The sequence below is a fragment of the Pelodiscus sinensis genome, chromosome 2 (genome assembly GCF_052426305.1).
Source record: "Pelodiscus sinensis isolate ZL-2025 chromosome 2, ASM5242630v1, whole genome shotgun sequence".
Lineage (NCBI taxonomy): Eukaryota > Metazoa > Chordata > Testudines > Trionychidae > Pelodiscus > Pelodiscus sinensis.
In genome coordinates this window covers 11,644,596-11,669,546 of record NC_143053.1, presented here as the reverse complement: position 1 = coordinate 11,669,546, position 24,951 = coordinate 11,644,596, and the positions used below count along the sequence as shown (strand labels likewise).

The following is a 24,951-nucleotide window of genomic DNA, read 5'->3' as shown; positions in this document are numbered from 1 at the left end:
AATGAGCAGATGGTTGTGAAAAGCTTCGGAGGGGTTGACAATTTTACTGGGTGGAAGAGGTTGGGTTTGGGGGGGACAAGTCTGTGAAAACTCTCCCATTATGTAACAAAATCATGTGTGGAGTAATAATTTCCAGTGACGTTAAGACAAGACAACATACTGTGAGCCAGATCCTTGGCTGGTGTGAGTGACACTCATGGCCTGTGCTGGGTATACGAGCAGAGGAACTCGAATTCTATATTTTTAATCAGAATAAAGTGCAGCATCTCTCTCAGTCCTTACCATCTAGTCCATGGACACAGACTACCAGGTGAATTCCATCTTCCAAATTTTCTTCCTCTTCCTCTGGTGGAAAATATGGGATATCAGAAGCTAGTACAGATAAGTCACTGTACAGAAATCCTTCAATCTTCATTTCTTTTTTAAACTTTTCTTTGGCCTGATAAAAACTGGAGAATACACTAATTAATCATATGGAGAACTGGGCGTTCAACAACAAAACCTTTAAACTAGGAATGAGCACATTCAGTGAATTCCCTTACAGCATTCAAGGTGAAGGCCTGTGCACTGCATCCTACAGGTTAGGGTGACTAGGGGAGGGCAGGGATGGAGTGTAGATAACCTAAGATACAATGGGATGAGCTGCCTCTTATGAGAAAGATCCTCACAGTGGTATCTCAACTTGTGCGGGTCCAAAGCAGGTTTGCTGCTAAGAATCTTTGGGTCCTCTTAAAAAGGAGAATCAGGATTGGCATGCCCACGTAGCTGTGTCGAGGGAAACATGGTGTTCTGCTCTATCCAGCAGGACTAATTAGACTGATGTTAACAAACAAATCTGAGCTAAGCAGAGGAGAAGTCAACACTGTCCTCTTCCTACCCCTCAAACAAGTATGCAAATCCATATCCCACCAACGGGGATGGCAACTTTCATCTACACATGCACCAGTCAAGAGCTGTTGGGTGCCTCTCCAGATAGATTAACATTTCCCAGCTCTGGAGCCTACAAGTTGGCTCCTAAGTGGAAGATGTCTAAGGCGATGTCCCACAGCCAAGCTTGGAAACATCAGCTTTAGTCATGGGGCAAAATTGTAACCACCCTATTCTCCAGTGTGTAGCACTTACTCACACAAGCAATCCCATTGAATTCACTGGGGCAGTTCAGGCGAGTAACTATTTGCCAAAAAGTTAGGAGAGGGTCACAATCTAGGTCCGTATGGAATCCTTATGGATTCAGCAAAGCACTTAAGCACATGCTGGGCTGAGCAGAAAAGGAATTAAGCATGCGTTTTGTTGAATATGAGCCTAACAGCCATGGTTCACTTGGAGAAGGAGGTGACAGAAGAGACCAATATAAAACCAGAGAGCACAGTATAAAACAGTCAATCCAGGGTTAGAGGAGCTTGCTGGACAACAAAAGTAGCAATCAGAACACACACTCTTTAAGGCTGTGTCTACACTGGGCCACTTATTCCGGAAAATCAGCTGCTTTTCCAGAATAAGCTGCGAGCTGTCTACACTGGCCTTTGAATTTCCGGAAAAGCAACGATGCTCTACTGTACAAAATCAGCCGCTATTCCGGAAAAACTATTCTGCTCCCGCTCGGGCATAAGTCGTTATTCTGGAACACTGTTCTGGAAAAGGGTCAGTGTAGACAGCCCAGTAGTCTTTTCCGGAAAAAAGCCCCGATCGCAAAAATGGCGATCGGGGCTCTTTTCCGGAAAAGCGCGTCTACATTGGCCACAGACACTTTTCTGGAAAAAGGGCTTTTCCGGAAAAGCAGCCTGCCAATGTAGACGCTCCTTTTCCGGAAAAACTGAAAACGGAATATTATTCCGTTTTAAGGATTTCCGGAAATTCATGCCAGTGTAGACACAGCCTAAGAGTTTATCCCTTACCCACCTTTGTGTTTTAAGATAAATGCCCAGTGCACCCATTTTCTCTCAGCACTGCACAGGACACAAGACATAATTGAAACCTCTGTCATGTGTAGGTTTGCGGACTGTGCTGTCAGCTAGGCAATCAGTGCAAAATACCCCAAGGCAAGGGGAAAGGAAAGATAAGCTAAGGAAAGAGACTGCAATTCAGGGATCTGAGTTCTCAACAATATTACAGCCTCTCTGCAGGACTTGTGCGAGTCACTTGGGCCACATCTTCGCATGCCGTGCTGGAGATCCATCTTCTAGTGTTTGATTGAGTGGGTCTAGTTAAGACCCTCTAAACCAAATGCTGAAGGAAGTCATGAGGAGTAAGAGAAGCCAATGGGAATGTCGGCCTCCCTCTGTGAAAGCCGCGTCAAGCTTGGCTTAAGGCAAGCCAACTCCAGCTATGTATTTTATGGAGCTGGAGTTGTGTACCTTACCCTGACTTTCCAGAGCTACTGTAGCCCTGGCCTTAGTCTCTATGCCTCTGTTGTTCAACTGTACAGTGAGGGTCATGTTCAGAGCTTCTCCTATCCTTTCATAATCCTTTCTGGGTTATTCATAGAGTAAACTCCTCAGGGTAGGGGATTGGCTTTTCATAGCACAGTGGGGACTGAGCTCAGCTGGGGTGTCTGGGTATTACTGCAACACTAATCAAGAAAGCCATTTGACTATCTTACCTAAGCATCCTTTCATTGGCCTCTTCATCCATGTCATCTGAATTGCAGGCCACAACGCTGAAAGAGCCTAAAGGCTGGCGTGTAATAGGGAAAGTGGCCTGCTTTGAAGAGAAGCCAACCACGGCAGGAGTCTCTTTGAGCACAGAAGAGAAGGGAAGACACGTGGCTGTGCAGGAAACAGACAGGTTAACCACCTCCACGGCCTTTCGGCTCTCCAGTGCTAAGCCCTCTGTGGCCGCGGACTGAACCCCAGTGCCATTAGCCATGAGCTGACCTTCCACGCGCTCCAGTTCCTGAGGATATTCGGCACAATAAGATCCGTCCCCCAAGTCTGCCAATGCAGATGCATCATCCAATTCAATTTCTTGTAAGCCCTGCATTTCTTCACATGACACCATGGGTTCATTGGGGAAAGGGCTCCCGCACTCTCCCCTGGTGGAACCAAATTCAGTGGAAGTCTCTGATGAGGCTGGAAACGTGTAGCAAAAGTCTGGTACCCGGCTCACTCCATGGGAGAAATTCTCGATGTCGAGTATGCTAACACTGGAATAAAAGTCTTCACCTATTTGCAACTCCTTAGGCATAGGGTTGAGTGCATCTTTCAGATCACTATATGCACTGAAGTGCACGTCTCTGGGGTCCGAGGAGGGCCTGACATTCTGTGTTTCCAAGCTGCACTCTTCATTTCTCTGCCCTGCCTGGCATTCAGAGGGATCACATCTGTGCTGCTTTACATTTACGGGCTGTCCTGCGTATTCCGAACTACAGGCTCCTTCTGCAAAACCTTCCTTATCTGCCTCTTCTTCTGGTAGTTCATTGCTGCTGTTCCTTTGTTTTACAGCAGCCCTAGGATGCTCTCCTGTGGCAATGTCTGGTTCTGTTTGCTCACTGTCTGTGGCATTCTCACACTCAGAAAACCTCCCTGGCATATCTGTGCTTCTGCACATCACTCCCATGGAGCTTTTCAAGGGCCCTTCTGCAACTTCCAAGATTGCTTTATCACCTTGGGGCATAGCTATATTGTCCGTGGGCTCCTCTGGGCTGCTGATCTGGGGTGCAGAAACGGATTTGGTCAGCTTTGTAAGTTCTACTTCCCTCTCTTCCTCCTCAAACGGTAATGAGCTAATTGATGTCAGCGATGCTTGGATCCCACTGGGCAGGCTTGTGTTGCTTTCTGTATGTCCTCCCTCTAGAGAGTTTCTGTGTAGGGTGTGCCTCCTTACCAGCTGCTGCAGCATTTCACGGTCACTCGGCAGCTCCAAAGCCCTGCTGCGCACGTCAGACCAAGCCACCGAACTAGGTTCACTTTCAATGCCCGAGTCAGATATTATTGAGGAAGATCTCTTTATGACCCCCGAGCTCAGGGTAAACTCTTCACATTCCTCGGTTCTTTGCTCCTTCACAGATGACTTCCCCTCTGGGGCATCTTTTGTGGTCTGGGTTAATAAATCCAAAGTACTGATTGGTAATGCTTTCAAAGCTGGTAACAGAGCCTTGTTGTCTTGTTCAACCGGTCGTTCAAGACTGTTTAGTTCATTTAATGCAAGTTCATCTGAAGTAAGAATATGTTCGTTATCATCAGTTTTAGCTGCTTGCCTTAACTCAGTAGTGTCTAAGAGTCCCCTCGTTCCACTGTCACAGAGAGCACTAATGATCAATATGGGTTCACCTTTGTGGCAATCCTTATTGCTAAGTTTCACATCCATGCATTCTACTCCGAGTCTATCGTCTTTTAATGGAATGTCCACTGGCATTTGAAAGTCTCCTGCTTTATGTTTTAACAGGCCTGTGTCCAAACCTGAAACCATTTCTGAACTTGAAATTGACACATTTTCATGGGAAACATCTGTTTTCCTTTGAACTTCCTTGTTGACCGGACTTGTCTGAGAAGTGGAGTGCTGTGCTAAATCTTTAGCCACATAAGTTTCAGTTGCAATATCGCTGTAGATACAGGAGGCATTCCCATTTATTTTATCAGTATGAATGAACAGAGTATCTTTCCTGAAATCTGCCTTTTCCAATGAAATGTCCTCATTTGATGCAAGAGCCTCCTTGCTATTTATTAAGTCCATTTGTGCACCGTTCATCACAGGAACCTCAAAAGCTGGGAAAACATCCAAACTTTGACCTGAAAGAAAAACAATGTAAATGGCTTATACAAGGAATTAAAATATTTGAAGGTGATAATACATATGCACTGCTGCACACCATCCCATGCATACACCATACATATATATGACAATGAACATTCTTTATGCTGTATTCACTTTTAACTGTTATGCTCATTACATAATTAATATCACTTAGCAGTGTGTGTGCTTTGCAGTTCCAAAATAAGGCAACTTAAATGTCCTAAAACTAGTGGAAACTTTTGGACACTCGGGCCTCTGTTCATATGACAAAGTAAGCACTTGCACCATGGCCAGGCTTTCTTGTTATTATTCTTCCTGTTAAATACATGGTAAAAAGTTGTGGAAAATTGAGAACTACAGTATTTCAACTGACTTTGGAAAGGAAAAACAACAGAGCTTAGTACTAGTACAAAAAATATTAAATGGCTTGCTTCATAGCCTCTCTAGATTTCATGATCCAATGAGCGGCGGATGAAATATTCTATAGCCTTCAGGATCTGCCTGCCACTAGATGTCTCTCTAACAATAAAAACCACAGCCTTGTTTTCCCTTAATGGCTGGAGTGAAAAATCCATGGGATTTTGCTTCGGATTTTGTATCAAGTTCTTGGAATTAAACTGGGAATCATAAACCAAAACCAAAAAACATCTAATAAAAAGAAAAACGTGTAAGTAACAGGAAGTGTATATACCAAAAAAACCCGGGAAATTGCGTACCATATGCAGAATCATTCATAGCATGTTGAGTCCTGACCAGAAAACACATCCCTAACTCTAGTGAGAAATTTCATGGGATCTTTATTGACAACAAAAAGCTAAGAAAATTTTGGTTTTATGCCTCATTTAAAAGCTGGAACCTGGAGCAGCCATCGAGCTCTCTAATGCCACACTGGAGGACTGGCTCAGGGTTGTCTCTAAGGGTACATGGACCTACCGACCCACCCACAGCATTTCTTGCAGTCTCCTGGGAACAGCCCTACCCCTGGGAATGACTCACTTTTGTAAGGGGAATCTACATATCTGTCTTCAAAAATCACAGGGACTGTGTTCCCATCTCCATCAATGTCCAGGCATTCGGCTGGCAGAGGTGGCATGCTGACGAGATACTCGGAATTCCGAACTTCTGTAGAAATCTGGCTGTGACTTTGGATCCTGAGGGAACGACACGGAGGCAATTAAGTGTGCGATGAGTTACTGTGCAGTTTCACCATCATTCTTCTCATCTAGTTAGCGAAACAGACAGAGTTTCACCGAAGCAGGCCAATGTTTTGAAATACGGGTGCCTAACATTACACATCTGAGTCCAGATTAAGGTGCTAAGTGCATGGGCTAATTTTCAGAGATGCTGAGCAACCATGTTCACTGGAGAGAAGGGGGCTTTGGAGCAAACTGGAGGGAAGTGTTCGGCTCCTGGCAGGACTGAACCTAAAGCCACTGAACATAATAAAGTAGCAGGTACCCAGTAGAGTGGTGCACTGTGTAATCTACATTGAGCCAGTCTGCTAAGTGGATTTACAAGGGGCCTTCTCTCGAGATGCCTCCACACCTTTGTAGCTTTTTGTGCTCTTTTTACTTCCTTGTAGGAACTCCTGGGGGGAAAAGCACCCCAAAAGGGTCAGAAGTGATGGGGAAAAAGGCAGGGCCATGCTCCCTCTTGGATAAACTCAGAGAGGGGTGCATGCTGTGATGTCCTAAGGGACGGTTCCCATGTATGCCCCACAACCGCACAACTGCAGAGAATATTGTGACTCACTGTTGTCTAGAGCAGCCCCTAGGTGGCATAGCCCTGTACCAGCTCCCTGACAGGGCTGTCACTAAGGGTATGTCTAAACTACATGACTCCGTCGAAGGAGCCATGTAGATTAGTTTAATTGAAAAAGGGAAATGAAGCGGCAATTTAAATAATCGCCGCTCAAGGCTTACAGGATCTGCCGACGACGGGTTCTAGGGTCTGCAGATCCCTGTCTAGACTGCTGCGCTGTGCCGACAAACAGCTGATCAGCACAGCGCGGTGGCCATTTTGATTTAAATGAAGCGGTGACTATTTAAATCGCAGCTTCATTTCCCTTTGTCATCCTGCCTCATCTACATGGCTCCGTCAATGGAGCCACGTAGTCTAGACACACCCTAAGTGAGACAACTGAGCCCATTATGGGTGTGGTGTAAAGAGGTGCTCATCGCCCATTATTCTGACTGACCTCAGTGGGAATGGTGGGCACTCAACATTCCTGAAATTCAGTTCTGTTATCTCCATGTAATGGAATCAGCAAACTCACAGGAATTGCTAGCTCAGGCTGGACTGCCTTCTCAGATCCTCTCTGTGCAATCCCGGACTACACCCAATAACTTCAACCAGGTGGGGAGGAGAAGAGTTGTTATCACCTTCTGGCATTTGCTTCAGCCTCATATCTCTATCATGATTTAGACCACAAGCCTGAGGCCAGGTCCTCACTAGGGGTGAAAGATGACCTAAGATACATAACTGCAGCCACATCAATAGCATAGCAGGAGTTGACGTACCTTAGACTGAATTTCTGTGGCATCTCCAATGTGTGAGATCAATGGGAAAGACTCTCCCATTGACATCCCTGACTCCTCGTGATCCCGTGGAGTATCAGAGTTGACAGGGGAGCTGTCAGCTGTCGATATAGTAGATCTTTACTAGACTTGCTAAATCGAAGCCTGGGAAATCAATCTCTACAGTGTCAATCTCCTGGTACGTGGAAGCAAGTTCTTAAAAACCCACCTGCATATCAAAGGTGTCTGGAGATTACAGCTCTCTGGAGCCTGATCTGGATAGTGCCTTGTGTACTATTTTACTTTGACTTCAGTGGATTTACACTGCAGTAAGATTAAAAGAGCCCCCATGACTTCTGTATGGATTACTAATGCCCCCTGAAGATTGAGGAAGAAAGGTGTGGATTTGCATCACAAAGGATAACAGGGGTCTGGACCACAAAGAGCTTTAAGAGACTGCATGCTCGTTGGGCCCAAGTGCCAGGGATGGGAGATGAAAAGAATTACTTACAGGCTTTCCTGAAAGGTCAGCACAGCTATCTTTTGATGCTCAGCATAAAAGAATGCTTCTGAGAATCTTCTTACCTGAATAAGAAAGAAAGGTTATACATTAAAGTAAGACAAGAGTGAGCGGGGAGTTGATAGCAGCTGTCAACTTCCTGAAGAGGGGGTTCCAAAGAGAATGGCAAGAGGCTGTTCTCAGTGGTGACGGATGGCAGAAGAAGGAGCAATGGTCTCAAGTTACATTGGGGAGGTCTAGGTTGGAGATTAGGAAAACCTATTTCACTAGGAGAGTGGAGAGGCACTGGAATGGGTTCCCTAGGGAGGGGGTGGAATCTTCATCCCTCGAAGTTTTTAAGTCCTGGCTTGACAAAGCCCTGGCCGGGATGATTTAGTTGGGATTGATCCTGGTTTGGGCAGGGGGCTGGACTCGGTGACCTCCTGAGGTCTCTTCCAGCCCTAGGATACTATATGATTAGAACCCTGCAAAGATGCTGGGTGCATACAAGTCTGCTTCAAATTAACTGCTCCAGATGCTTTGTGTCACCAGGATGACACAAGCCAGCTAGGAACCCAGGCTGCCCAGCCAATTCAGCTGGGTTTTCGTTTTGCCTTGCTGGAGCAGCATGAAACAGCTAGTCCATATGAATGAATATGGCCTGACATGTGCAACACCTGTTAGGACTGAAGCCATGGCCCTTGGAAATATTTTGGAATCAGTTCTCTCAGCAGATTTAAAACTAGGGTAGCTAGTTTTAAATTTAATTCCCCTGCAACTGACGTGGCAATAGTGCAGTTACTAAACAATGGTATCTTCTGCACGAATATATACGGTAACTCCCATTATTATACATGAACACAGAGGGGAATAAACTGTACATTATTAGAAACATATACATACGTAGCATGAGATTTGAACTAATGTTTTTTAATTCTTTGCATGGACAAACAATTCAGCAATAAACAATCAACTGTGAAAGACCTGCAGGTTTGAAATGATTTACAGAGCACTTTATATATAAAAAAATACAACCCTAAAAAATTCAATACAGATTGAACCTCTCTAGTCCTACACCTTGGGACCCAAGCAGTGCTGAACCAGAGCATGTGCCTAATCACAGAAGGTCAATATTGTCTAACAGAATTACCAACATTTTTTCTGCTTATTGGGCTCTTAGAAGATATTTGGGGTAAATTGGAGTTAAATAATAGCATAGAAACTGAGAGCCAGGACTGGTGGCTGTAAGTAAACATTATGGGACCATGGAAAATCTGGCCACACCCATGGTAAGTGGTATCCGGTTAACTAAAAACATGCTGGACCACAGATTTTGTCGCACCAGAGAGTTCTGGATTAGGGAGGTTTAATCTGTACTGCTATCTGTTCAGAAATAAATTTTCAATTTCTGTGCACACGAGATATATAATACATTCCACTAATGTGTTAAGATGCTAGTCCTTACATTACTACTATTATTTTGTAAAATACAGCATGGTAGAATGGCAGCAGAAAGCATACGTTGAGATGTTACAACATCCCCCAGAATTGCCAAGCTATGTTGTGACAAATGGCCTTTCTAAAAGAACAGATTACCATGGCTTGAAAAATGGTGATTAATAATAGTACCTTATGTCTCTGAGGCTCTCAAACTGCTTCAGGCAGCCAGAAAACAATACCACACGCATTTTAAATGATTGCCCAACAAGCCAAAAGCAGTCAGGACCAGAGTCCCAGTCCCCAGCTCTAAACCTTACCAGACCCACTAAATTGAACACCAGAAGATTGATCTCTGGCATGGAAAGTGGAGACATGACCTGTCATGGGTGAGGGATGGCCAGCAGCCTGGGGACTAAGGGGTTAACTGTATCTGGCCAGGTAGCAGTCAGCCAATAGAAATGCAGATAGGGATTTCAAACTGAGACAAAGGAATTTTGGGGTTTTCCCTCCTTTATCTCTGTGCCAGTTTTGCTCTAGATACTGAGGGAGACAGAAGACATGTCTCTCTCCAAAAAAAAGACTCTTCATAATGTGTGGGCAAAGTTTTCTGTTGTGGGACTTTGGATCTGATATCTGTGCTGTTAGAAATGGGTTTTCCTCTCTTTTGTAACTCAGTTTTGGCCTATGGGAGTCCCCATGAGTATATTAATTGGTGACTTTTTCCATGTAGTCATTATGCTTGTAACAGGAGTATTGTTTTGATAATATAACGTCTTTCTTTTTTATTAACCTGGTATTGGTTCAGTTCTGTGTCCTAAAAAATCTGTGGGATCTGCATGCCTCTGACTAGGGGATAGCAGCCACCGGACTGCCATTTGTATTTTCTCTTTTCTTTTTCAAGTTCTTTGGAGAAAAGAGTTTGGGGTGCCTTGGAGGTTGGTTTCAAGTGTCCACCCGTTTGTGGGTTCAAAAGCACCTGATGCTGGCAGTGGAGTTTTATCCCCAAAATCTAGGTTTTTAGGATTTTGGGGGGAAGTTTTATACCAAAGCCTGGAAAGAGAAGGGTTTGGGGTACTTTTGCGGGCCCCCACATCTGCATTCATCGTGCCAGAGTGGGTAATCAGCCTCAGAGCTATCCTGCTGGAAAACCTGCTTACTACAGCAAGGTGAGGACACAACAGGTTACAACTTATTACTTGCACCTACTGGTTGAACAGACAGCTAGAATTTCATAGTTGAAAGAATGTTTCAAAAATGCTATTTGCTAGGCATAAAATTCCCCTGTGTGCAGAGAGCCAGCACAATGACTTAGGCATCACCTAAGTGGTAGACACGCTTTGGGCTTGTCTTCTGCTTGAGGGTGAATTTCACCCAATGACTCTAGTTAAGAACACTCTGGATGTCTCATTGACCCCTCCTATCAGGCTGTCATCGCCATTGCTGAATGAGTTTTCTAGCGTTACCCTCAGCGTGTGATGCTCCTGAGTAAGATAGGCCGTGACTTCTGGATGGAGTGTCACTGTCTCCAGGAATTGGGTCCATAGTGCCAAGAGGTGGGTGCAAAGCCAGGCCAGGTCCTTGCTGATCTGCTCTGCTATCTTCTCTGGATTGTTCAACATCTAGAAGGAGAAAAAGATGTTTTGGAGATTAGGTCAGTGGCATTAATTAGGACATTAGATGAAGCCCCTTTTAAAAAAAGAAACAAAAGGAATAATCATAGAATTATAGCATCATAGAAGATTAGGCTTGGAAGAGATCTCACCTTGTCCAACCCCTGCTCAGTGCAGGACCAACCCCAACTAAATCATCCCAGTCAGGGCTTTGTTAAGTCCTTGATTCAGAACCAGTCTGATGCTGGGTTTTGTCCCAGAGCAGGCAGTTACTATAGAAAAATTTCAGCCCATGCATCTGAGCACAAATGAAGCTGTCGACATAAGGGAAGAGTGGAGAGTGGGCACAATCCAGCCTTAGCACATTTCTTCATTGCAGATTTAAAAAAAACAAATGCAGTTAATTGGTGTTAGTACCAAAATATCCACTAGATGGGGGTGTTAGCTCTGGAATATGAAATGATGCTCCCTCTTCTGCAGACTTAGTGATGATGCCTTTTGATTAGAGCATCAACTCTTTCACACATGTCATATCAAAGCAGTAGGTGAAGGTCGTTTCTTTTTTATATATGTATATTTATAATTCCCAATACAGTATGGAAAAAATATTCCAAAATTCTTTCACGGGAGAACTGAAAGTCCCCTGATGAAATTAATAAGCAGCAAGTTTAAAACAAACAACAGGAAATACACCTTCAGACAACACACAATTAACCTGTGGAATTCATCACCATGGGATGTTGTAAAGGCCAAAACTATAACTAGATTCAAAAAAGAATTTAGATAAAGTCATGGAACATAGGTCCATCAGTGACTATGAGCCCAATGATTGGGAATGCAATCCCACGGTTCCTGTGCTCCTAAATCTCCAATTGCCAGAAGCATCTGGCACTAGGCACTGTCAGAGAGAAGCTACAGGTAGTCCCCGGGTTACGTACAAGATAGGGACTGTAGGTTTGTTCTTAAGTTGAATTTGTATGTAAGTCGGAACTGGTACATATTGTAGGGGAAACTCTAGCCAAACATTTCTCCAGAGTTAAGTTTTATTCTCCAACACCTCACTTCCCTCAATCCTTTATTCTCAAGCTGAGGTGTCTGCTGAGAAAAGCCAGTTCGTGTCTCCCTGGTCTGCTGGGGGGAAGCAGCTAGTGCGGGGTTGTCTCACCCCGTTTGTAAGTAGGGATCCGATGTAAGTCAGATCCATGTAACCAGGGGACTGCCTGTAATGGGCTAGATGGATGTTTTGTCTAAGCCTCTGTGGCCATTTTTATTATCTTAAAAGTATTTTCTACTATTTTCTCTGTACAAACAGAGTTATTTTTCATGATTCTACTAATATTTATGAGTTCCAACCTCTACAGCATATAGTAATTATGTTTAGCAGTACATGTATCTGTACAGTCCTACCACAATGGGGCCCTGATCCATGTCTCAGGTCCCTAGGTGGTACTACTACTACTACTACAAAGAAGTTATCCCTTAAAAAGCAAGTTTCATTACCAGCCACAGTCTCTTTTCACCATAGCATCACAAGAAATTGTGAGCCTTAGCTTGATTTTTATACAGTCTTTATGCAGGCAAATCCCCAAGGTTAGTGGTACGGAAATCTAAATAATGATTAGAAGTCATTCCGTGTGTGTGTGTATGTGTATGTGTGTGTATAAAACTGTGGGTATCACAACTGTCCTTATATTGCCCTCACTGCTGTATTCCTAACCATGAAATCTGTTCAGAGTAAGCAATCTCCTCTACCAGTTCAGACAGCGAAATCAAAGGGACATCTAGAAGGGAGATGTTTGTCCGCATGGTGCTCTCTGCAGGATCAGGGGTTTATTTAGTATAGTCCCTCTCCCCCCTTAGAGAAAATAACTTGCAGTGTCACCAATGTTCTTTATTTTTTAAGTTTAAACACTAGCAACTATGCTGTCGAATGCATCGTAAATTAAGGGCCCAAGAGCAAGATTCCAAGGAGAAGATGCATTCACACCCAGGGTTATTAACTAGCATGATGATTAGTTTTCCAGCTCATTGGCTCGTGACCTTTTCTGTATGCTGGAGATAACTGGAAAAGTCAGCGTCAAGCTTTAATTGTGATGTTCTCACTCTATATTAACAGTGGGTCAGACAAACGGAGAGCTCGGCAGATGTCAGAGAATCAGGTGAACTCCTGAGAGGTGTTTGCTTCAGTATTCAGCACTTCTCCAGATCTGACCCATAGGCAGGGCTGAAAAGGCCCCTCAAATTCCAAGACCTCTCACATTCATCTGAGCTCTGCAATGTTGGGCTGTTTAAGAAGGCAATTTTTCCCCGATAGTGTCCATTACCACCAAATAAGGAAATACATCTAAAATGTTTCAAGAAAACTTTGATAGCTGACTGTATGGCAAGTACCCACTTATCAATTGATGTCGTTGTGAAACCTTTATTTCTTTATCGATGTAGTGGCGGAGCCCTCATTTCTTTATTGTTTTATCTTTATGATTCCCGCTTCTCTACTCTGTATCTGTGTGGTCTCTGTCTGGTTCTTTGATTGATTCTGTCTGCTGGATAATTAATTCTGCTGAGTGTAAATCAATGAAAGTGGTGGGATATAATTAGTTTGATAATCATGTTATAATATGCTGGGATTGGCTAGTTAAATGTTAGTAAAATGATTGGTTATGGTAGAGCTGAGAATATTATTCTCTGCGCTGATTAGGCCTCAGCTGGAGTACTATGTTCAGTTCTGGGCAACACATTTCAGGAAAGAAATGGACAAATTGGAGAAGGTCCACAGGAGAGCAACACAAATGCTTAAATGTCTAGAAAACATGATCTATGAGGGAAGATTGAAAGAACTTGGCTTGTTTAGTCTGGAAAAGAGAAGACTGAGAGGGGACTTGATACAAGTTTTCAAGTACCTAAAAGGGAGTTAGAAGGAGGAGAGAGAAAAACATATTTTTCTTAACCTCTGTTGATAGGAAAGAAGCGATGGGCTTAAATTGCAGCAAGGTAGGTTTAAGCTGGACATTAAGAAAAACTTCCCAACTGCCAGGGTGGCTAAGTACTGGAATAAATTACCTAGAGAGATTCTGGAATCCCCATTACTGGAGATATATAAGAGCAGGCTGGATAGACATCTATCAGGGAAATAGCTTATTTCGAAATAGCACATCTACACTGCAGGGAAGCCTCACAATTAGTCCGAGGCAGGCTTCCCTAATATAAACGGGCTATCTTGATTTAGAGCCCCAGGAGGAATAACTTAGAATGGCCCTCGTGAGGTCATTTCCCCAGAAGCCAGGGTCAGTTGTGGAGTCCCCAGCTGACCTCGGGTTCCGCTTCTGTGCAGAGCCCACGATCAGCTGGGCATCCCCATCTGATGCCAGGCTTCATGGCAGCTGCTCCTTTGAAACGCTGAGGTGGAAAAAGGAAACTCGATTCATGCTAACTAGAAACTAACCCCAATAAACATAACATTTTCCAGATTTGGGGTACAGGCAGTCCCCGGGTTATGTACAAGATAGGGACTGTAGGTTTGATCTTAAGTTGAATTTGTACGTAAGTTGGAACTGGCGTCCAGATTCAGCCGCTGCTGAAACTGACCAGCGGCTGACTACAGGAAGCCCAAGGCAGAGTTTCTCTGCCCCGGGCTTCCTGGAATCAGCCACTGATCAGTTTCAGCAGCAGCTGAATCTGGACGCCTGGGACAGAGCAGCTGGGGCACTGCCGGGTAGGTCCCCTCAGTGCCGCACCTCGGCGCTGCGGGGACCAACCCGGCAGCACCCCAGCTGCTCTACCCGAGGTGTCCCCAAGTCAGCTGCTGCTGAAACTGATCAGCGGCTGATTCCAGGAAGCCCGGGGCAGAGAAACTCTGCCTCGGGCTTCCTGTAGTCAGCCGCTGGTCAGTTTCAGCAGCGGCTGACTTGGGGACGCCTGGGGCAGAGCAGCTGGGGTGCTGCTGGGTTGGTCCAGTAGTGCTGCTCCTCGGGGACTGCCTGTATTGCTGTTCTGTGTTCACAGGAGAGGGCCCAGGAAGCGGGAGGATGAAGGGATAAGCCCACTAACAGGATGAAATAGCGAGAGGTGGCCATCCAATTTCCTGCATGCTCAGCATCTCTCAGGATTTGGCCCCTGGGTAGGGCTGAGAAGGACCCTCGAATTCCAAGCCCCTCTACACTCACATGAATTCTGCAATATTCATTCATTTCGGACTTTCAGAGCAGTTTGAAACGTATTACTGCCAAGATTATGAGTCAGGCCCTCTAAAATCATTCCATTGCATTCAAACTCAGAAGATTTTTATAAATAATAAAGGTCGGGGGCTTTGTATTTGTCTGCTAGTTTCTGAATTTTCAGGGTGCACTTGGGTCATATTTTTAAACTCTTCTCTGCAACCCAGATGGTTAGACTGACATCACAGACCATTACATCTCATTCAGTTACCCCTTCCTGGAACCCAATATATTGTTCAGCTAAGCACAGTTCCAGGAAAGCATCTGTATTGCTCTCACATTGAGAGGTGTAGAATCGACTTCCTCCCTTGATAGTTTGCTCCAATGGTTAATTTCCCTCTTTGTAAAAACATAAAAAGTAGGCCTTGTTGCTAATTGGAGCTCCTTAGTACACAGCATTTTATCCACAGGAAGGAATTTACACACTGTAATCAAAGTCAGGTCTCAATCTACATGTTGATAAACTAAACAGGTTGAGCATTAAGTCTCCCACTACAAGGCATTTTTTTCAAGCTCTTAAGTTTTGTGACTCTTTCCTGCACCGTCTCTCGTTTTTCAACATCTGTGTCAAAATGTGGGCACAAGAACTGCATGTAGTAGACTCTTCAATGCTGTATTCACAGAGATAAAATCACCTCTTTATACAATTCATTACTTTTCCATTTATATGCTTCTTTAATGTCGGGCACCTATGTTTGATCACTTAGGGTGCATCTACACTGCACCGTTATTTCGAGATAACTAGCATTATTTTGAAATAACAATGTGAGCGACTACACAGCCATTCCGTTATTTCGAAGTCTGTAAATCTTCTTCTGTGAGGAAAAATGCCTATTCCAAAATAGGTATTTGAAAATAAGCTATTTCAGAATAACTATTCTGGAATAGCTTATTTCGAAATAAGCGTGCAGTGTAGATGTACCCTTAGGCTATGTCTAGACTGCAAGCCTCTTTCGAAAGAGCCTCTTTCGAAAGAGAGCGTCTAGACTGCACGCAGAACTTTCGAAAGAGCAAGCCGCTTTTTCGAAAGAAAGCACCCAGTGAGTCTGGATGCTCTCTTTCGAAGAAGCCCTATTTACATTCAAGAACGCCTTCTTTCGAAAGAAGCACTTTCGAAAGAAGGCGTTCTTCCTCGTGAAATGAGGTTTACCGCCGTCGAAAGAAAAGCCGCGTTCTTTCGATTTAATTTCGAAAGAACGCGGCTGCAGTCTAGACGCAGGTGAAGTTTTTTCGGAAAAAGGCTACTTTTCCCGAAAAACCCCCTGAGTCTGGACACAGCCCTAGGGTATGTCTACACTAGCCCCCTAGTTCGAACTAGCGAGGCTCATGAAGGTGATCGAAATTGCAAATGAAGCACGGGATTTAAATATCCCATGCTTCATTAGCATGTTCCCGGGAGGTCGCCATTTTGGAAATTGACTAGCCTGGAATAACTGCCCACATCTACATGGGGCAGTGAAATGGGAGTTCGAAGTAAAACCCTTAATTCAAATTAGCTGTTAAACCTCATTCCAGGAGGAATAACAGCTAATTCGAGTTAGGGCTTTACTTCCAACACCCGTTTCACTGCCGTGTGTAGATGCAGGCAGTTATCCCATAAGAACAAAAGAACGGCCATACTGGGTCAGACCAAAGGTCCATCTAGCCCAGTATCCTGTCTGCCGACAGTGGCCAGCACAAGCTGCCCCAGAGAGGGTGGACCGAAGACAATGATCAAGCAATTTGTCTCCTGCCGTCCCTCTCCAGCCTCTGACAAACAGAGGCCAAGGACATCATTTTATCCCCTGGCTAATAGCCTTTATAGACCTAACCTCCATGAAATTATCTAGCTTCTCTTTAAACTCTGTTATAGTCCTAGCCTTCACAGCCTCCTCTGGCAAGGAGTTCCACAGGTTGACAACACGCTGTGTGAAGAAGAACTTTCTTTTATTAGTTTTAAACCTGCTACCCATTAATTTCATTTGGTGTCCTCTAGTTCTTCTATTATGGGAACTAATAAATAACTTTTCTTTATCCACTCTCTCCACACCACTCATGATTTTATATACCTCTATCATATCCCCCCTCAGGGTATGTCTACACTACCCTGCTAGTTCGAACTAGGGGGGTAATGTAGGCATACCGCACTTGCAAATGAAGCCCGGGATTTGAATTTCCCGGGCTTCATTTGCATAAGCCGGGCGCCGCCATTTTTAAATCCCGGCTAGTTCTAACCCCGTGCCGCGCGGCTACACGTGGCACGGAGTAGCTAGTTCGGATTAGGCTTCCTAATCCGAACTAGCTGTACTCCTCGTGGAATTCGAACTCGGGGTTCGAACTAGCCGGGATTTAAAAATGGCGGCGCCCGGCTTATGCAAATGAAGCCCGGGAAATTCAAATCCCGGGCTTCATTTGCAAGTGCGGTATGCCTACATTACCCTCCTAGTTCGAATTAGGAGGGTAGTGTAGACATACCCTCAGTCTCCTCTTTTCTAAACTGAAGAGTCCCAGTTGCTTTAACCTCTCCTCATATGGGACCTGTTCCAAACCCCTAATCATTTTAGTTGCCCTTTTCTGAACCCTTTCCAAGGCCAAATTATCTTTTTTGAGGTGAGGAGACCACGTCTGTACACAGTATTCAAGATGTGGGGATACCATAGTATTATACGGTGTCTTATTTTCTATCCCTTTCTTAATAATTCCTAGCATCCTATTTGCCTTTTTGATCGCCACTGCACACTGTGTGGAAGTTTTCAGAGAACTATCCACAATAACTCCAAGATCTCTTTCCTGATTTGTCATAGCCAAATTAGCCCCCATCATACTGTACCTGTAGTTGGGGTTATTTTTCCCAATGTGCATTACTTTACACTTATCCACATTACTTACCTCACTGCTTACCCCTTTCTCCAGATCATTTATGAATAAGTTGAAAAGGATTGGTCCCAGGACTGACCCTTGAGGGACACCCCTTCCATTCTGAAAATTTACCACTGATTCCTACCCTTTGTTTCCTGTCTTTTAACCAGTTCTCAATCCAATAAAGGACCTTCCTTCTTATCCCATGGCCATGTAATTTACACAAGAGCCTTTGGGGAGCAACCTTGTCAAAGGCTTTCTGAAAATCTAAGTATACTATATCTACTGGATCCCCCTTGTCTGCATGTTTGTTAACCTCTTCAAAGAACTCTAATAGATTAGTAAGACATGATTTCCCTTTACAGAAACCATGTTGACTTTTGTCCAACAAATTATGTTCCGGGCTAGTCAATTTCCAAAATGGCGACTGCCCAGGAATATGCTAATGAAGCATGGGATATTTAAATCCCGCGCTTCATTTGCAATTTTGGTTTCCCTCATTAGCCTCCCTAGTTTGAACTAGGGGGCTAGTGTAGACATACCCTTAGTCATATATACCTTGAACTCCATCAGCAGTAGCCCATATATTATAATCCAGGAGTGGGTTGCGCCCAACCCCATACTCTTTACATTTAATTAAATGGACCTTCAGGGCTTCTTCAAGGGATGATGTCAGCCCTTGTTAAAACAGTCTAACAGTAATTTCATGGCAATGCATCCGTAATTGCAACAAAGGTTTGTTTGGCTTATAAACACTGATCTCATTTTCCCCAAGTGAGTTGTTTCAGTGAGTTTGGAAACTGTGCAGTGCTCGTATTGAGTCTGCTAAAGAAAATACCTGCAGCTCTGTACAAAGTTGTGATAGCGTATCTTCCACAGCCAGCTCTTCTGGGGGCAGAAAAAGAAAAACCATGTTTGAGAAGAGTAGAAGGGACATATTAACTCATAACTGTCAACCCAAACGAGGGCCGATTCACTCAACATTTTACTCTCCACCCTCCACAGGCAAGTGTTTCCTTGGCTCTGCATGTAAGATCTCTGCCCCAAAGCCCTTCTCTTTCTCTAATGGTCAACATCTGCTCACTTTACTCCAGCAGGATTTGGCTCTTCCTATATGGGACTCCCCCTGGTGTAAGTAGCAGCTTGACACTGAAAAAAGGAGCATGCACATTACAAAATGCCTTACACTTTCCCCAACCACAGCTGGAGATTTTGCATATTCATAGGCACAGCTATAGGGGTCATGAACACAGATAGTTACACCCCATCTTGTCATGTTATGGTTCGTGTTTCAATGCTGACTCATGAATTTTCATTCTTGATTTCTCAGGCCTGGTCCACACATAAAATTTAGGCTGACACCATTATACCAGTCTGTGGTGTGAAAAATCCACTCCCGACCAATGTTGATCTCCTGTCCTAACCCCCAGTGTGGATGCAGCCAAATCAATGGGAGAATGCACCTGCCGACATAGCTACAGTCAGCTGGGGAGGGTTGTTCCCATGCCACTGGTAAAAGCCTTTACTTCAGTGAAGGCTTTGTCCACTCTAGGGGGCTGTGCAGGCATAGGTACAGCAATGTAGCTGGCATAGTCTCTGAAGTATAGACATACCCTTATTTTGGAAACTAGATCACTACATTTTTATGTACAGACCATCAGTCTATTCAATGCCCACTGAATTTAATTAAAAGAATCCCAGTGTCTAATAGGCTTACAATCAGGCCCCGGAGTCCTGAACCAGACATTTTAGACTTGTAAATGGGTATGGACAATTTCATTCTTAAGTGGTTAAGCAGTTACATTTGCATTTAGTGAATTGGCATGTACAGCAAGTGTGTGTGCAAACAAAATGCATATTTATGGGCTAGAAACTGTCTGTAAATCTGGCCCAATGGATGCAGAAATTTAACTTGGATGTGTTTGGTATCTTTTTCTATTTGTGATAGACCAAACACACAAGTTGCATCCTTCAACACTGAAAACTGTCAATGTGTAAGCTCATCTCAACATGTAGCCAGTAACTAAAATACCTGACATGTGTTTTGTTGTCATGCTGTAACTTACAGGTTATAATAAATGTAAGTACCAGATCTATTTTTAAGGACGTTTTCTCACTGTGTGAATGAAGTGAACCAGTTTTTGAATCCATGTTGTATGAGGGAGGGGAACATGAAGCACGTAACAGGGACTGCAGTGTGCATAAAGCGTGTGGTATGTGCAGCACAATGCTTTATAGTTGACTGATCCAAAGTATCTACAAAATCTAAAAGGAAAACATTCTCACAATCACCTGGAAATCTTAGTTACCACAAGTTGTGTTTAAAAGGAGATCCGTCAATAGTAGGTGCTGTAAAATGGCCATTCTCTTACCTAACTTCAGCTGTGGCAAATCTGGAATCTCCTTCGTTATGACTGTGTAGTACATGTGAAGTCCCCTGTATGCATTCAAGAGCAGCAGACACAGGTCCTTATGCCATTTGTATGCATGTTGCATGCAATTTTCAGAAGGGACATAAAAACTGCCCTGGATAAGGAAACAGAAGAAAATGTATGCAAATTAAAATTTACAGTCTTGTTTTGTGCTGGAGGCTTTAAAAATCGGAGTGTGAGCTGCCCCATAGTCCTGCATCCTGTCCAGATACAGAACTGTATATCGTATTTCAATCTTGATTTCCATTCATCCTCAGTGTACCAAGATCTGCACACTTGGGGTATGTCTACACTACATGCCTCTGTCGGCAGAGGCATGTAGATTTGTTTGTTCGGCAAAGGTAAATGAAGCCGCGATTTAAATGATCGCGGCTTCATTTACATTTACATGGCTGCCGCGCTGAGGAATAACGGGGCTGCCGACAAAGGGCTTTGATGTCGACAGGGGGAATGTCCAGACTAGCGGCGAGCCGACAAACAGCTGATCAGCTGTTTGTCGGCTCAGCGCGGCAGCCATGTAAATGTAAATGAAGCCGCGATCATTTAAATCGCGGCTTCATTTACCTTTGCCTACAACCCTAATCTACATGCCTCTGCCGACAGAGGCATGTAGTCTAGACACAGCCTTGGCGTCACATAAGAGGATTTCCAGAACCATTAGCCCCTTTTTTACATCAGAAGCAGAAAGCCTGAACTTGGGGCTGTCATGTGAGGAAGCAATCGAGTAGTTGAAAGTATGTTTAAATACAGAATTCTACAAGGAACAACTGTGGAAAAGGAACAATATTTTATACCTACTTGATGAGGTAATTAGTAGAGTTTAGGCATGTGTAATACTGGAGCAAAATCAAAGATTTCCTATCCATTTTAAAATCAGAACACGACTATAAATTTGCTACCTGCAATTGTGACCTGCAAATCCTAAAATTACTAGAATTGAAAATAAGGCAAAAATGTTTCCCTAATGTTTTCAGTTTGCTTGCTTTGTGCATTTGTCAGCATTTTGTGGATAGCCAGTTTCACTGTTTGCTCTGTGTAGTGATCTACACATCCTGATCCTGCAGTTAACTCTGGATCTGAGGCTGGGACTGAGGCCTGAATAACTTTTCCCTGATAATCTGAGTGGGGTTTTTTTAACCAAGGATCACATGAGAGAAACAACACTTTAAAGAGAGAATTTAGTCACAGTCTTCATTATTCAGTTCACTTTTGTCAACAAAACCCTGTAGTCTAGACACACCCTAAGAGCTTGAATTTGGTGGTGTCTTTTCCCAAGAATCGTCAGGGATTTTGTAATGGACACAAGGGAACCAGTTTGTCTCGAGGGGTGGGAAGACACTAACATGGGGCTTCTTGTGTGGCTGACATATCACAGACTGAACCCCCGACCTCCATAGCTACACCCGTGAGTCTCCTCAGGTTGAGTGAAAGGGAGGGGCCTGTAGCTGGAGGCTGCAGCAGACTCACAATCTGATCCCAGTACTCCAACTGTCTTCCAACAGCTAGACACCTGCATATGCACAGCCCCCCTACTTATTTAAATGCAGCTGTGTATGAGCACAGGGTTAGCCCATGTGGAGTCAATCAGGGCCAGGGCCTTTGTCTAACACTTGTATTTCTTGTTGGTAAATGTTAGTCTCCATTAGAAATCCCCCAGAGTTGTCACTGCGTTGTGTTGTAAACATTAACTTGAAATCCTGAAGGCCTGGAAGAACTGAGCATGCTACAATGACAACAGAGTATCTGGGGGCTTTGAGGGAGCTGGAAAAAGGACACATGTAGAGAGAAGGTGCTGGAAGAGTACAGAAATGTAGAAGAAGATTGCTGCACTTTTAGGGTGCATGTAGATTTGTTTACTGGACATAGGAAAACGAAGTGGCAATTTAAATAATCGCTGCTTCATTTAAATTTAAATGGCTGCTGCGCTGTGCCGATCAACTGTTTGTTGGCTCATCGTGCTAGTCTGGACGCTCCACGGTTGACATAAAAGGCATTTGTTGACCTCCCCGGTAAACCTCATCCCATGAGGCATACCGGGGAGGTCGACAAATGCCTTTGATGTCGACCGCAGAGCGTCCAGACTACCGCGCTGAGCTGACAAACAGCTGATCAGCAAAGCGCGGCAGCCATTTAAATTTAAATGAAGCAGCAATTATTTAAATTGCCACTTCGTTTTCCTATGCGGGTAGCCTAATCTACATGCCTCTGTTGCCAAAGGCTTGTAGTCTAGACATACCCTTAGAGTCAAACGTATACCACTGCCACGTTACTTAGGCAAAACCACTCTGACAAATGAATGCTCTATTCAATAACAGGAACATCTATTTGTGGTACATTTTATATTGGTGACAGTTGCACAACAAGACAGTGTTTTAATGGGTCTGTTTTCTGATTCTCTTGATGGAAAGCATTGTTATAAAATAAAAATAATAACAACAAGGAAAGGGAGCAGCAGGTGGGATCACAAATGTATGAGTTAAAGTCAGTGAAAATCTTTATTAATTCAGTTTTAATTACGTTCATGTCTGCATAGTTCCTGTGTGGTGCTTTCTTTTCAAATCCTAACATATTCTTCAAGTTGATTTCATATGAGTGATTATGATCCCTTAGTCAGAGATCAGTTAATTCACCTTAGCTAAGCACAGGTTTTGTGAGAACGGTTCCTGCAGAGACCTATGCATTGCAAAAATTGAGTAGAGGAAGCTACTTACTCCTTTGCTACACAATATAACAGGCATTATAATCTAGAGCAGGGGTTCTCAAACTTTTTGGCCTGCAGCCCACCCTGCTCAACGCAGACCTTTCTGTGGTCCACCAGCCAAACTCCCATCATGACAAAATGGGTACAGGAGGGAGGAGTGAGGATGCGGGGTCTGGTTGTGAGGTAGGGTGCAGGATCAGGCTGAGGGTGGGAGGGTCTGGGTGGGAGGTGCAGGAGCAGGGTATCAGTGGGAGGGAGGCTGCAGAAGCAGGCTAAAGATGGGGGTCTGAGTGGGAGGGTGGGTGCAGGAGCAGGCTGAGGATGGAGGGTCTGGGTGGGTGGTGCAGGAGCAGGGTGGAAGTGCAGAGTTTGGGCATGAGGGGATGGGAGTGCTTACCAGGCTCTGCCCCCCCCCCCCTGCAGTTCCCATAGACCTTGATTCCGGCCAATGGGAGCAGCGGGGAAAGCCTCCAGGTGACTGGTTTCCTGTGCTGCCATTCCACTGGAGGGAGAGGAAGCTGCTTCCTTCCCCTACAAGCCAGATCTGTCCCGTGAGGCTCACATGCCCCACACCTCCCGCAGTGGAAAGCCAGCACTGGTGTTCGTGTGTGAGTGGCGGGTGCTAGAGTGCCAGCGCAGGCTCCTCACTGCGAAGCAGGGGAGAAGAAGGGGAGATCTCATCTGCAAGACAGCTGCAGACCACTAGCAGCCCATGGACCACACTTTAAGAACCACTGGTCTAGAGGTCATTGTAGAGCAGTGGTTCTCAAAGTGTGTTCTGTGGCTCACTAGTGGTCCATGACCATTTTGCAGGTGGTCCGTGGGCTCACCCCCTGCAGCAGGAGCCCGCATTGGCACTCCAGCCCCATCCCCCTCCACAGGTTTAGAGTGCCAGGGTGGGCTCCCTACTGCGGCAGGAGAGGGGACCCCTGAGCCTCGTGGCCCAGATTTGGCTTGCAGGAAGAGGAAGCAGCTCTGAGCATGGCTGCTCCCTCCCTCAACCCCGCAGTTGGGAGAACAGCTGTGTAGGAAACTGATCACCTGGAGGCTTTCCCTGCTGCTCCCAGTAGCCAGAATCCTGACCAATGGGAGGGAAGGGGGCGGTGCCTGGGGGGCGCAAAGCCAGGGAAGCACCCCACATATCCCTCATGCCAAGGCCCCGCACTCCTCACACATCCCTCCTTCCACCGAGACCCCATATCCCCACCCTGCTCCAACATCCTCCCTCCCGACCAGAGTCCCCAACCCGCAGCCCACTCCTTCACCCAACCTCCCAGCCAGACTCCCCACCCTGAGCCCATTACTGCACCCTTGCTCTGGCCCAGAACCCCACGCTCCTGCACCCGTATTGCCATCATGGGTGGTTGGTGGGTGGTCCGCGGAAAGGTCTGCATTCAGCAGGATGGGACATGGGCCAAAAAGCTGGAGAACCACTGCTGTAGAGAGAAAGAATTACGAGACAGTGTGTGACACTAAGCCACAAAGTTTAAAGCAACGCAGGCTAAATGACCCAAATGCAACCTTTACAAATATTTTAGAAAAGTATCTACATGGTAGTGAGGGCTAATTTCATGGTAGATAGACTGACGCTTTGACGTGCAGAACTGTATGTTAGAGAATTAGAATCAACTAGTGATTCTGTATGTCTGTAGGGCCCTATATCTTAGAGGTTGACAGTGTAGCCAGATGGTTTTCATGTGCTATATTCTATTGATTCAATTGCGGATGATGTGGCACGCTCCATCCCTCTCATGTAGTTCAGCCCTGTCAGAAGCTGGCAGTCTCTCCCAAATGCTCCCTCCTAACCTGTGAGAAACACGGATTGGATGATGCCTCTGCCCCACTCCTCCTCCAGCCCCCGCAGCACAGGCTCTAAAATAGAGGGTGAGATGAAGGACCCTTGAGAGCCTAGGAGGAGCAGAGATACAGCTGGGGGCTTGTGGAGGGAACGGACAGGGGCTGGACTGAGT

General features: G+C 44.9%; 1 protein-coding gene across 8 annotated transcripts in view; it reads right to left on the bottom strand.

Annotated features, from left to right (window-relative positions):
• The window catches only part of FAM135B (family with sequence similarity 135 member B), a 384,315-nt gene that overhangs the window by 23,969 nt on the left and 335,395 nt on the right, over window positions 1-24,951 (bottom strand). For 6 of the 8 annotated variants that reach the window (XM_075920075.2, XM_025184897.3, XM_025184899.3 and 3 more), the window contains 7 exons: window positions 20,221-20,374; window positions 18,687-18,736; window positions 10,650-10,805; window positions 7,759-7,832; window positions 5,728-5,882; window positions 2,600-4,727; window positions 283-449 (listed from right to left, as the gene is read on the bottom strand). In XM_075920075.2, the coding sequence (XP_075776190.1) occupies window positions 283-449; window positions 2,600-4,727; window positions 5,728-5,882; window positions 7,759-7,832; window positions 10,650-10,805; window positions 18,687-18,736; window positions 20,221-20,374 (2,884 nt within the window). The remainder of the gene's footprint in view (window positions 1-282; window positions 450-2,599; window positions 4,728-5,727; window positions 5,883-7,758; window positions 7,833-10,649; window positions 10,806-18,686; window positions 18,737-20,220; window positions 20,375-24,951) is intronic. The other 2 variants (XM_075920080.2, XM_075920079.2) reach the window with 2 other exon arrangements.